At 45.7% G+C, this 12,362-nt stretch overlaps 1 protein-coding gene across 4 annotated transcripts in view; it reads left to right on the top strand.

The window, feature by feature from the left end:
* Nucleotides 1-10,510, top strand: part of ETV4 (ETS variant transcription factor 4) — a 40,305-nt gene extending 29,795 nt beyond the window's left edge. For all 4 annotated transcript variants that reach the window (XM_044444628.1, XM_044444629.1, XM_044444631.1 and 1 more), the window contains 5 exons: nucleotides 5,079-5,153; nucleotides 7,023-7,091; nucleotides 8,271-8,440; nucleotides 8,775-8,876; nucleotides 9,973-10,510. In XM_044444628.1, the coding sequence (XP_044300563.1) occupies nucleotides 5,079-5,153; nucleotides 7,023-7,091; nucleotides 8,271-8,440; nucleotides 8,775-8,876; nucleotides 9,973-10,185 (629 nt within the window). In that variant the 3' untranslated portion in view covers nucleotides 10,186-10,510. The remainder of the gene's footprint in view (nucleotides 1-5,078; nucleotides 5,154-7,022; nucleotides 7,092-8,270; nucleotides 8,441-8,774; nucleotides 8,877-9,972) is intronic.
* The last annotated feature ends 1,852 nt before the right edge of the window (nucleotides 10,511-12,362 follow it).

Genomic DNA, 12,362 nt, shown 5'->3' with positions numbered 1-12,362 from the left:
TTCTGACTTGGTCTCTCTAAACAGGCTTAGAAGCTCTCTGCCCTTAGATTATTTATTTATTTAAAACATTTGTATGTCATCCTTCACTATCGCGTCTCTTAACTTGTTTAGAAGTCAGAACAGAACTCTGCACATGTTCAAAAGCATGTAGCCTGGGTGGAATAGATTGTTTGCAAAGAAAGTCACTGGCAAGTTGGCAACCCTGAGAAACTGAGTACTCTTCCAGCCAGCCCACTGGGGGTCCCTTCCTTTCCCATTGTCCTGGGAACATTTGCTGCCGGTTGGTGGCTGCCACTCACTGCAGGCCTGACTCCATTTTTTCCTCCTGTCTCCTCCTGATGAGGGCTTATCTGTTCCATCAAATATGACAGTGCAACCGGTCTGCTAAATCAAGCTAAAAGATTGATACTACAAGCCTGGAGTGAGAAAAATTCCCACCTCCTGTAACACAGCGGCCTGAGGATCTGACAGGGCTTTCAATATTCACATGGGTAGTATTTAGACACTACTTGCAGATGGATAAATATAGAGATATTTGGTCCCCCTTTCCTAAAATGTTTATATTGTTTATACTGAGATCTGTATTATTATACATGCATATATTTTAGTAGTAGTTTGAAGTTTATCGTACTAATCAAAGGCTATGACAAATACATCGAATGAATGCACATAGACAACAAAATGAAGAATTTCAAACAGTATAAATAGATTAAAATATGCTACAAACAGAAATTCATCTTTGACTTAACTCTGAATCTTAAGTGCGGTTTATAGCAAGTTTGTCTAATTCTCTCTTCCTGATCTTTTTTGCTGCAAAAGCAAGCAAAGCAAAACTTTATGTGTCATATAACTACTAATATCACTTAAAGGAAAAAGAATTGTTTCTGCCAAGGTATTCCTGCATCTATATGATAAGACTCTCTCTCTCTCGGGTCAGTATATTAAGGACAGATTAAGATGTACTGTGTCTTCCACAGATACATAAAATGCATTCAAAAGGCACCTTGTTCTATCACCCACCCAAAACTGCAGTTGGCCTAACTTGAAATTGTCATGCAATAAAGGCATTTCTTGAAGAGGACGGTCTCAATCTGGACAGATAGCTCTATAATGTTCTGTTTTCAAAAGAGGAAATCACTGAGAGGATTTAGAGTTTTTCATTAATTGCAGGTATTTTCAGGAGTCTATCCAAAGAAACCAGTCCCCTAATTGTCTCTTATCCAGAGTAAAGATGTTATTCAAATCAGTAATATAATAGCTAGATACCAAATTATGAAGCATTGCCTTCCAGATATGGTTTTCATTCATTTCCAAATGGCACAAAGCTGGAAATGTTCATTAGAGAGAAGAGCAATTCATTTAAGATACTGTAAATTAGCATAGTCTATTCTTGTCCTGATTGATGGCTATAGTAATTCTGTGCACAACGGGTCGTGGGAGGGAGACAACATTTGAGAAAGAAGTTGTTCTGCAGTATTTCCACAACATTTTTGGTAGTGCTGTGAGTCCCCCAAATTTCAGCCCCGTAAAGCATTTGCAGAATCACTTCACTATAATAAACTTCCAGGGTAGGTTCAATCAGCTGCCCACCTTTGTTATAATAAAATTTAAATTAACACTGCAATGGCTTTCTGCGCCTTCCATTTTACTATGCTCTTTCCACAAGAGCATAGTAAAATGGACATTTATATGTCCATTTTACACATGTATAATGTACATATATTTTATATACATCCATTGTAAGTGATTAATTTGTATAAGAATGTTGTGTGTTTTTTCATTTAAGGTTTTTTGCCTTGCCTTGGTGAAATTCACTATACATGTATCTGTCTCTGTACCTACACATAAATGCGGCAGTCTTTTGAGAGGTGCATGATGCATCAAAGGCAGTACCAGAGCTGAACAGGAATGCGTTAGCAATCTGCCCTGCTATCCCATAAACTTCCCTGCTCCATCCGAGTTTCATGGCAATCCTCAGAGCAGCTGGCTAGATGAGGACGAGGTTTTCTTACAGCAATATATTGTTCCATGTTACAATGGGAAGTATTTTGCAAGCCTTCGTCTTGAATAGACAAACAAGACCCATCAGCTTTCTGAAAGACCTGCTCCTGGTGCAGAAGGAAACTGCTGGAGCCCTTATTCTCTCAGTGATTTGGCTTTCCTGGAGACATAGCTATGAGCCTCCGTCCTTCAGAAATGTACCACTGCGTCACTAATCAAAAGGAAATCAGGCTTTGGCTGGAACTGAAATGCCAGCAGTATTGCAAGGTGTGGCAAGAAAGGGGTTTTCTTACAGAATTCTCAGCTTTCATTTTGTGGATGCTGGAAGGGGTTGGTGGAAGTGGGAGGAGAGAAGCTGTGGTTGTTAAAGGTGCGATCCTGTGCATGTTTAGACAGAAAGAAGGCCTACAACTCCCAGCTGTGCCCTAACTGGCTTAAATAGTTATCTACAAGGAAGAATGGTTTGTAAATTATTTGGTCCTTGTGCCTCCCATTTAAAAAATATTACCACTGAATGTGATTCTTAACATAATATCTTGAGCACAAGCCACCAAGCCACATTGGTCAAAATCCTTGCAATTTTAAATGGGGGGTGTGTGTGTGCAATTCTAGTCAGAGTAAAGTTATTTTGTAATCTTACCTTTGAGAATACACAGTACATTTGTTTTTAGATTTAAAGCAGCAGCTTTTTGCTCACTCAAGTTAGGGGAGACACACACACACACACACACACACACACACACACACACACGGCTCAAACTTCATGCACAAGTATACACGCTTTTGGTGCTGACAGAATTCTTTCTTTGGTAACATTTGCAGACTCTTCCGCTTAGGCTGCTTCCCCCAAAGACACATTCTTTGAATCTTTTTCCTTCAGGATAGCCATACAAAAGTTTAAACCAGATGTTGCCTTGGGAGCCCTTTAGAGGCCAATAAGCAATTCAAAAATAATTTTCTAAGTAAGCAAAAGTAAACAACTAGGAGATTTATGCATTGCTTAATACTTTTAAAAAGACACCTATGTAAGTTTTGACAGAGATGCAGTCCCTGTTTTGCTCTGTTTCTCAGCCTGGAGGCATCAAAACTGGGGAGGATTCTGTGCTCAGCTGCATAGGCAAGTGAGCAAGGTTTGCACATCCCAATGAGCCGTCACGGTGAATTCACCTGTGGGACTCTGAGATGCCCTCCAGCTGCCGTTCTGAATATGGAGGGGCTGCACTGGCACTGGTTGTGTGAACCTGGGCATAGTGGATTTTTTCATGGTGGAAATAACCCCTGGATAACCCTAGAACAAGTCCTAAATTTGCATGACCCAGCCTGCTAAAGCATTCCTCTGTTTCAGCTTGTGTATTCAAAATAGTGGCTAGCACCCATTTTACAGCCAAAGTAGGAGTTAACCTGTGGTGGCTGACCATGGCATGCAAACCAGTCTATGTATCTGAAGAAGGGCTCTGTTGAAGCATGTTTAGATGAGCCTGCCCTGCTTTTGCACAAGTCACTGTGGACTGTTAGCTTGTGTGAAGTCTTGCAGATTCACTCAGATCCAATTCAGGGCCAGCTCCAGACATTTGTGAGGGCCCAGATGAAGTCTGCTGTAACTTCCTCCAAACCTCTTGCTCTCTCCCTGCCCAGGGCCAAAAAGAAAGAAGTTGCTCACCTGCCTTCCAGGGGGCATTCTCCTCTCTTTCAGTTCCACAGTAGTTACTCCTGAGCTCCTGCCAGCCTCCTAAACACCAGAAACTGGATGTGGGATCAAACTGAGTTGTGCTTTCATACTTAGTTTGCTGTTCAACTGCCCAGGAGTCTGAGCAACATTTGCTTAGTTGTTTTCTACAAGGTTTGCAGAAAGCATGGCCGGAAGGGGGTGGGGGCAGAGAGGAATTTAACACTCCTACAGCTAGTTAGAGACTTGAGCATGTGGGTTTTTCCATTTCCTTCAAATCCACCCCATGCTCGAGTTGAACATTCTCTTTGCTGCCCTCCATCCTCAGGTCGTTTGGGGGATTCAGCTATTGCGGGGAAGGGGGGAAATGCTTGCACATTTGGTGACCTTCAGACTCTAGCCGAGGGAGCAGGCAAGACTGATGTTTTGCTCCCCAGAGCTTGACTTGGCATCGCCCCCCCCAAGCCCCGCCCGCTCTGTTGTTTTGGCACTCCACCCGCCTGTTCCTGAATGCAATGGAAAGGAATTCCATTCACAAAATGGAGGCTCGGGAACCAGGCTCCGGGTGTAGGATTACCACGGCTCATGCTCTCCTTATGGGACAGCTGAGATCAGCGCACTGGCTGCTAATACAAGCGAGGCTTTGGCTTCCTGCCCAGACAAAGTCAGGGCATGTGAAGATAGTGATGACTTCTAAGCGACTGGCTGAAACTGAGATGCCCAAGCAGAAAACCAGCTCCTGCTTCTCCCGCAACCCCCATGAACAGCTTTTTAAAGGTCTTTCCAGACTTGTTCCAACCTGTCCAGTAAACTCCATAAACCGCTTGGAAAAGAAGTATGGCAGTTAATCTGTGATGTCTCCACCAACTTCATAAACATTTAACTTATAAATACGAAATAAATACCTGTCCCCCAACTCCAATTTTTCAGAGCTGAGTGCTAAATAAATCTGTGCCTTTATTGTGAATATCATGGGCATGCAGATGAAGACAAATGAGTGCCAAACATGTTTTAACTCTGCAGTTGAACTTTTAAGGATTTAGGCAGATCTTTTCAGAATAAATCCAGAATGCACAGTTCCTGGTTAGCAGGGCATAAGCTTATATGACTGTGGGAAAAGAAACCCTGTAGATAATCATCTGGTTAGACCAGCTCATTGTATGGGAGGAATAATCCAATAGCAGTTATCTTTTACACCAATATCCATCTATCTGTAGGGAAAGAGATTGCAACTCTCTTCTGCTAACCCTCCTAAATCTAGAGTCAGCAAAGGACAAAATGGTAAAATTGCTCACAAGTGTTATGGAGTGTCGAAGTATTCATACAGTGTGTGAACATAGGAATAGTGTTTCACAGATGGAGCTCCACCAGCCCTGCTAACTTGTTTCTGCTCTTTGGGTCTGTCTCATAGATGTCCCGAGCTGCCATTCTATGTATGTGAACATGGAACGATTCCCAGGTCATTCCAACCCTGATGGCACATTAGGTAAGAAGTTCCTGGAGGGTTGGTTTTCTTTGTCCGGCACATCATGTCTTGGGTCTTCTAGGCCCATTTCAGCCATTCAGCCAGGGTGAAGTGTGTGTGTTTTCCTGGGGCTGGTTCCATGACAAAGCCCTTTAATGTCAACTACACTGTTCTATCCAACTTGGGATGGTTGGGACAGCAATCTAGACATGCCAGAAAACCAGGGGGTAGATTGTTTGTCCCCCACCAATATGTGCTGAAAGGTCCATGTGAGTTGGTGTCGAACTTTGCTTTGAGAAAACAGATTACAAGCCATGAGAAGAGGTGTGAAACCCTGAGGAACATAAACCCTGTCTGGAAAATTAGGGAAAAACCTGCTTCCTCCCACCATGTTTCCAAACATCCCTTGGGAAGAATGGGTGGGCCTTCCCCCATGTTCTCCATCCAGAGCTTCACATCTCTAAGCACAAAAATATGCTCTGTGCAGAGAAGGTCCAAGATTCTCTCATGGCCATTTCCAGATGAACAAAGCCCTCCTGACGGTCAGAGTATTTAACCATGGGAAGTGGAACTGACCAAAGGGAATTGTCCCTCCTTGCAGCATCTCCAATAGACTTCAGAGGGAAAGGGGAACTTGCTGAGCAGGTTCTGATGTGGAGGAAAGTGGAGATCTCCCAAACCTGAGTTGAGGAGCCTTCCATAAATGGAGCTCCACCTACTTTTAAGCATTTTCCATTAAGGTCACCCCACAACCTACCCTATTCAGTGCCCCCCAACCCTCTGTGTAGCTTTTTTAGGGGCCTGGAGGGGCCACCATGGGGGGGGGGGGGAGGCAAGGAATTCTGTTTCCACCAGCCCAGTCACACATACCTAAATCTGAATCCAATCCAGAATAACTAGCTTGCTTGCTTCTATGGTTTGGTTCTGTTTAATACAATGTCACCTCAAGTGCTGTTAATTTACAATGCATATATAATATATTATAAAACAGTATATAGTAATTAAAACATGACTGCAAAGACAAGAATAACAGGGCTGGGTTACAGTCTCTTACAGCTCAGGGGAGGCCCATGTGAACAAATATGTTTTGAAGAGGCATTTGAAGCTTGTCACAGTTTCTGCCTCTCCAACAACATGCAGGTGTCTTCCAGAGAGTGGATGCCACAACTGCAAAGGACTTCTTAGATGCTGCAACACGGCAACATTCTGTTGGTTGCAAAAGGGCCAACCCCCCGCTCCCCTGTGGAGATCTTAGGGCCTGACCTACACAGGAGAAGGTGGCCAGCCAGATATCCTCATCCTAAGTTATTTAGTGCTGTGCGTATGTTTTGGTGGTTGTGGGTTGTTGGGCTTGAACTCTTTTTGGGTCTTGGATATTGAACTCTTTCTTGGGCTTTGCAGGGAGGGACATGTCTGGATTCCCCTTTGCAAAAAGATGGGATTCTAGGGAAGGGGAGCATAGCTCCATGGTGGAGCGCCTGCCTTGCATGTTTGAAGGCCCCTGGCTCAGCCCCTCTCTCTCCAGCTTCAAGGAGCTTGCGGGAGGTCTGTTACCTGCTGCCACTCAGGACTGGCCATGGCAGACCTGTGCAGTGACTAAGAACAGACCGGTTTATATGTTCAGGGAAGTCTCTGCCCAGTGCTTGTTCTCAGTGGCCGGGGTTCAGCCAGAGGACACATGAACTAATAATAAAAATGGTTTCCCCCTGAGCTTTGTGGTGTTGTTATGGGCTGTGCTCATGCCTGGCACAGTGCAGTCCTCAGAAGCAGAACTCTCCCCAGTTGCTTGCACCAAGGAAACGAATCCAACAGCAGAGGATTTATAGGGAGGAGAAGCTGTTGTGCGGTCCCACTGCAGGACCGATGTCTGACTGTTTCTCCTGTGTGCAGGGTACAGCTATGAGAAGCAGATGCGGCCATTCACTGACGACGTTTGTGTTGTCCCTGAGAAGTTTGAAGGTCAGAGACGAAATCGTGCTGGGCTTTAAGCTGCTTCTGTGACCATCCTGGCTTGTCCACAAGTTGAATGTTTGAGCTAAGAATGCATTTTGCATAAATTCAGTTCTGTTAAAAAGAAGCCCCAAACTGAATGTGAACCAGGAGGTCTAAATAGCAATCACAGAACATAGTTGCTTCCCACCCTATGAAGAACAGTCCAACATATTACCCAAATGTATCCCCAGGAAATACATGGTATTTAAGAGTAGAGGGCAATACAATGCCTGAATAATGGCTTTTGCTGGAAAGGAAATCAAGTCTCCTCATCAAAGCCTGTCGACTCCATCTCACCCGAGCCTGAAATCTTCCTTGTCCAGCATCTCAACATTTAGATGCTACATCTAACATCCAGATTGTGATAGCTTGGTTTGTAATTGTGTGTGTGTGTGTTTCCCCAGCCTGGTTTTCACCTGGCTTGAGGATTCTGGGAATTGTCATCCAACACTTCTGGAAGGTGCCAATTTGGGGAAGGCCGACATAGATCAAGGGAGCACTTAGTCTAGACCTAAGAAACCTGGGTTCCTCCGCCTGATATTTGACTCTTATCAGCCCTAGCCAACATGGCCAGTCAGCATGGATGATGGCAGCTGTAGTCCAGCGGCTCTTGGAAAGCCACATATTCTCCACCTGTTGCAGTTCAGGGTGCCTTTTCCCACTGCAGCTGAGCAGCCACTTTCAGCAAGTGCGCAAGCAGGACATCAACGCCTCATTCCTTTGGCTGTCAGTGCACCTCAATTTCCCGCAAGTGTGCATGGAGTTTTCCACAGTGATGTGGGTCTCTGGTGTGGACGTTCTGGTGCAAAGCTTACCTTGCACTGGTGCAACGATACGGAGGACTGCAAAATCTCCCTCGTGTTTCTCCCTGGCCCCCTTTCAGCTCCACAGCTGTCGGCACTCACCCCGATGATGCCATTAGAGGGTGCAATGATACTAATGCATATGTAAGCCTGTTTAGAGGGCCTTTCCTCCAATTATGAATGTGGAAGCCAGGCCTAGCAATTAGGTTTTGGTTTCCTGGATGTGATGCAAGGACAAGCATCTCTCGTCTCACAAATTAAGCACTGGGAAGAATGATTAAAAGGCGTAAAATGAGAAACAGTGGTGTCGTTCTCTTTGCATTGTGCTCTCTGTACTTGACAGGGGACATCAAGCAAGAAGGTGGTGGGTTCCGCGAAGGCCCCCCTTACCAGCGGCGGGGGTCTCTGCAGCTTTGGCAGTTCCTGGTGGCTTTACTGGATGACCCTAGCAATGCCCATTTTATTGCCTGGACAGGTCGAGGCATGGAGTTCAAGCTCATCGAACCAGAAGAGGTGAGGTTTCCCCTTCTTGAACTGTAATATTGTATATGACCTTTCATGGATTTTGAATAGCAGTCATTAAATAGAATCGACTTCCCCAGGTCAATGCCAGAACTGTGAACATTTGCAGCCATCCGTTGCTAAAAGGGAAATGGCTCCATGCACTTATTCGGAGGCTGTCTCTAACTTGCAAGCTCTGAAGAAGGCACCCTGCTCAGGTCCATGATGTCTGAGCGTTCCTTTTTGGTTTCGGTTAGGCTCCAAGGCCTTGATGGGGCTGCCTTGCATTTTAAACACTGAATTGTTTCTTTCCTCCTCCTCTTTCTACTCTGGCTTGGTCCTGCAGGTGGCACGACTCTGGGGCATCCAGAAGAATCGCCCAGCCATGAACTATGACAAGCTGAGCCGCTCTCTTCGTTACTACTATGAAAAAGGCATCATGCAAAAGGTTGGTTTTGCCACCTGGAAGTGGGTTTTAGAACCGGCTTGCTAGCCCTGCACCATTTAAGCTTGCCAAGAATGGGCGATGGGGCAGTGAAGGTTTACGTGTTATGGAACAACCAGCATGCCCATAACTCTCTGACAGAACCAAGACTTTACATGCAGCTAGATCAGGGGTGTGAAATCTTTTTCATTCTGTGGGCCGAATTCTTATTTGGAGAACTTCTAGCAGCCTGCTTTCCAGTGATGGGTGGGGCCAAGAGCAGAGGCTAACATTGTCAGCACATCTTAGATGAATGCTCCCACTATATTAATGAACTCACTGCATTAGTATAATGCATTCACTTTGACCTTTAGGAGTGATGGGGGAAATCTGCACCAAAGCCAGCAAACGAGCAGCAAATGCATGGCATAATCAGCAAATGATCAGGGGGAGGGAAAGTGGGTGTGGTCCTCTGGGAAACCCCAAAAGGATAGATTCGAACCCTTGGCACACCATGTCCGGGCCCTAGCATCCTCTGTTGTCATATCAGTTTGGAGACCCTAGGAAGGGGATTGCTCCAAACTGCCGGAAACGGGGACCCGTGATTGGCAGGGCTGCAATTCAGTGCTCCAAAAGGCCAGATGCTGCAACCTGCAGCTGTGTTGGGCTCAGTCTTCTGCATAATACGTTCTGCTGCTTTGAGACGCAGGAAGGGGCCAAGAGCTGTGCCGAATCCCGCAGCCTTGCCTCCTGACTGCAGGAATTACCATGCAGTGAAGTCAGCTGCTTCAGGACAGCACCACGTGGGAGTGGTGTGTTTGTGCGATAAGGGCAGGGATTTGGGTCTGAGTGGAACAACAAATGCATTGGCCCTGTTGGAATGGGAAACCTTTCATGTTCTGCCCAGGCAACTAAATATCTTGGATTGATCCCACTAGTAATCCTGCTCAGTGCACACATCATGCCCACACAGAGCCAGAAACCTGTTTTCCACACAGCTCTCATACCCACATAGTGTGGCAACTAGAATGCATGTAACTTTGGGTCTTTGGTTTGGGGTTTGCTGAGAAGAATCTGCTGCAGAGCTTGTGTTTTTCTCTCTTTCCACTCCCCGCGATAGGTGGCTGGCGAGCGTTATGTGTACAAATTTGTCTGTGAGCCTGAAGCACTCTTCTCCCTTGCCTTCCCTGACAATCAGCGCCCGTCCCTGAAGGCCGAATTCGAGTGGCACGTCAGTGAGGAAGACACGGTGCCTCTCTCCCACCTGGATGAAGGTGTCGCCTACTTGCAAGATCTGGGGGGGCAGCCTTATGGGAAAGGCTACACCTACTAACTGGCCACAGAAGAGACAGATCAGAAATGGGTGAGAGTTGTATATATGAGGATGTTTGTCAGGAATCACCCAAGCAGAGGATGGCCTTGTTTCTCCTGGGGCTGAAGCAGAATGTACAGTGGGACTGCCTTTTGAAGAGGGAGCAATGTGGTCCGGTACCTGAAGAGCAGGGCTCTGATCTGGGTTCCAGTCTCACCTTAGCCATGGACCTGCTGGGTGGACTTTTGGGCAAGTTGCTTGTCCTTTCCCTTCCCCGATGAGTAGTAGCCTACCTCACAGGGTTGTTGTGAGGACGGATCAGATAAAGATTGCAAAGCGCTTTGTACATTTGTTTTTAAAAAGTGCTCCCTTGGCAATTCAACAAGAATGGTGCGAAGCTTGAAACAGGGAGGGAAGCAAGATCTCTTTATGAAGGCTCTCCTGCCAGGTTACTGCTGTGGGAACTGCAGAAATTCAAAACAGCTTCGTTGTAGCTGGGTGGATGTCTGCGCCTGGATTACAGGCTCATTTGGAGGGAGGAGGGGAAGCTTTAAAAACAGGGCAGACTTACCTGTTGACATGTTGAAGCACTCAGCGGCAAGGCCTTGAGATGCCGTTAGATTTATGGATCTCCACTGTTACAGAGCCCATATTCCCCGTGGGTCCTTCCAGACAGATGGCTCTTTAAAAAACATTTCTTTGGGCCTTGTTCTCGACATTATGTACTGTCAGAACAGGCAAAAGAAGTCAGATTCTTGGGGGTCTGATGTTCCAATGCATTATTTGCATCCTGGTTTGGAGAGGATATCTTGGAACTAAGAGTTCTGGGCTTCTCTCTTTCATGTTTTTTAAGAATAAGGCTGCAGTCCTATATACCAGCGGTGAGCTACTTGAGTTTCTCTACGTATTTTGCCCTACGAATCCCCTCACCTCTGGCTGTGGTAGCTGGAGCTGAAGGGTCTTGTAGGCAAAACCATCTGGAGGGCTACAAGTTGCTCACTGGGGCATGAGGTTGCCAATTGCTTAACGGCTGGATTCTCTGGAGGTCAGTGGCTTACTGAACTATTCCTATGTCGCCTGATCAGGTGCTCCAATGTGCTTGTTTGGGGTACCTGGGAATGGGCCTCCACAATACACTGTATCCTCATCTACAGTGCCTTGAAGATGGAGAGCTCCTAGTACTACCAATCAAAAGCATTGGGCATCTATTCTATCTTCTCCTCCTTAATGGTTCTTTTGCAGGTACAAAATGGAGGGAAGAGGGAATATGGAAATAATGGCAGGAAGAGAAGACAGATGAAGATTACAAATGGAAGTGAATGTGATCTGGAGCCTTGTGAATTTCCAGGAATGAGGAAAAGTGAGGGCAGGATAAGCGGCCTTGTGCGGACAAACCCCTTGGGTCAGGCAATGAAACAGTGTGTCTGAGGCAGAAGGAAGGCTGCTCCCCAGCAGGGGTGTTGAGCTGTGTGGAGCCTTGGCATTGAATTCAAACTGAGCCACTCTCAAGGGCCGGGTCCCAACAGTGGGTGGGGCCAAAGGCAAAGGGGCATGTCCAATATACAGAGAATGCTAACATATGTTAAAGCATTTATTACCAAGAACTGAGCCTCAGAAGAGGCATTTCAACCATTCAGAAAATGAGCCGAATCATCACTGGTTAAGGAAAAGGAGCTGGGGGCCAGGGAAGGAGGCACGGCCATGTGGCAAACCCCATGGGCTAGCGTTGGACCCCAGGTAGTGCAGGTGTGGATGCTGGGTTTGAGGTTCTTAATCCCTACCTTAACTCAATATTTAATGTTCTCGCTCCAAGATTCTACAGTGGAATGGATATGAACCTGTTCTGCTAATTCACTGTGCAGCAAAATGTCAGAAATTTGGATTTTTAAAAGTGCTCAAACTTAACATTGAAAATTTGGCTTCAGTGGCTTTCTAAAAAATCTACACCTTAATATTCAACAGGCATTAACATGCTAAACATATTACACTATTCAGTTTTCAGTGAAATAGCATCTATAATAAAGGTTGGAGAGTCTAAAAATAAATTTTAGTTAGAATCTGATTTTTTCCCCAGTTCATCTCTCCTTTATCCCCTGCCCCATGCCTGGAAAAAACATTCTCCTCACTTAATCATATTATTTATACTCATCTGAGTAAGTACAGTGCTGGAGATTTCTGTAGAGAGCTATTCAAGAGAA

This window comes from Varanus komodoensis, unplaced genomic scaffold (genome assembly GCF_004798865.1).
Source record: "Varanus komodoensis strain SLA01 unplaced genomic scaffold, ASM479886v1 scaffold45, whole genome shotgun sequence".
Classification (NCBI taxonomy): Eukaryota; Metazoa; Chordata; class Lepidosauria; order Squamata; family Varanidae; genus Varanus; species Varanus komodoensis.
The sequence above is the reverse complement of the archived record's forward strand: the minus strand, read 5'-3'. Positions and strand labels throughout refer to the sequence as shown.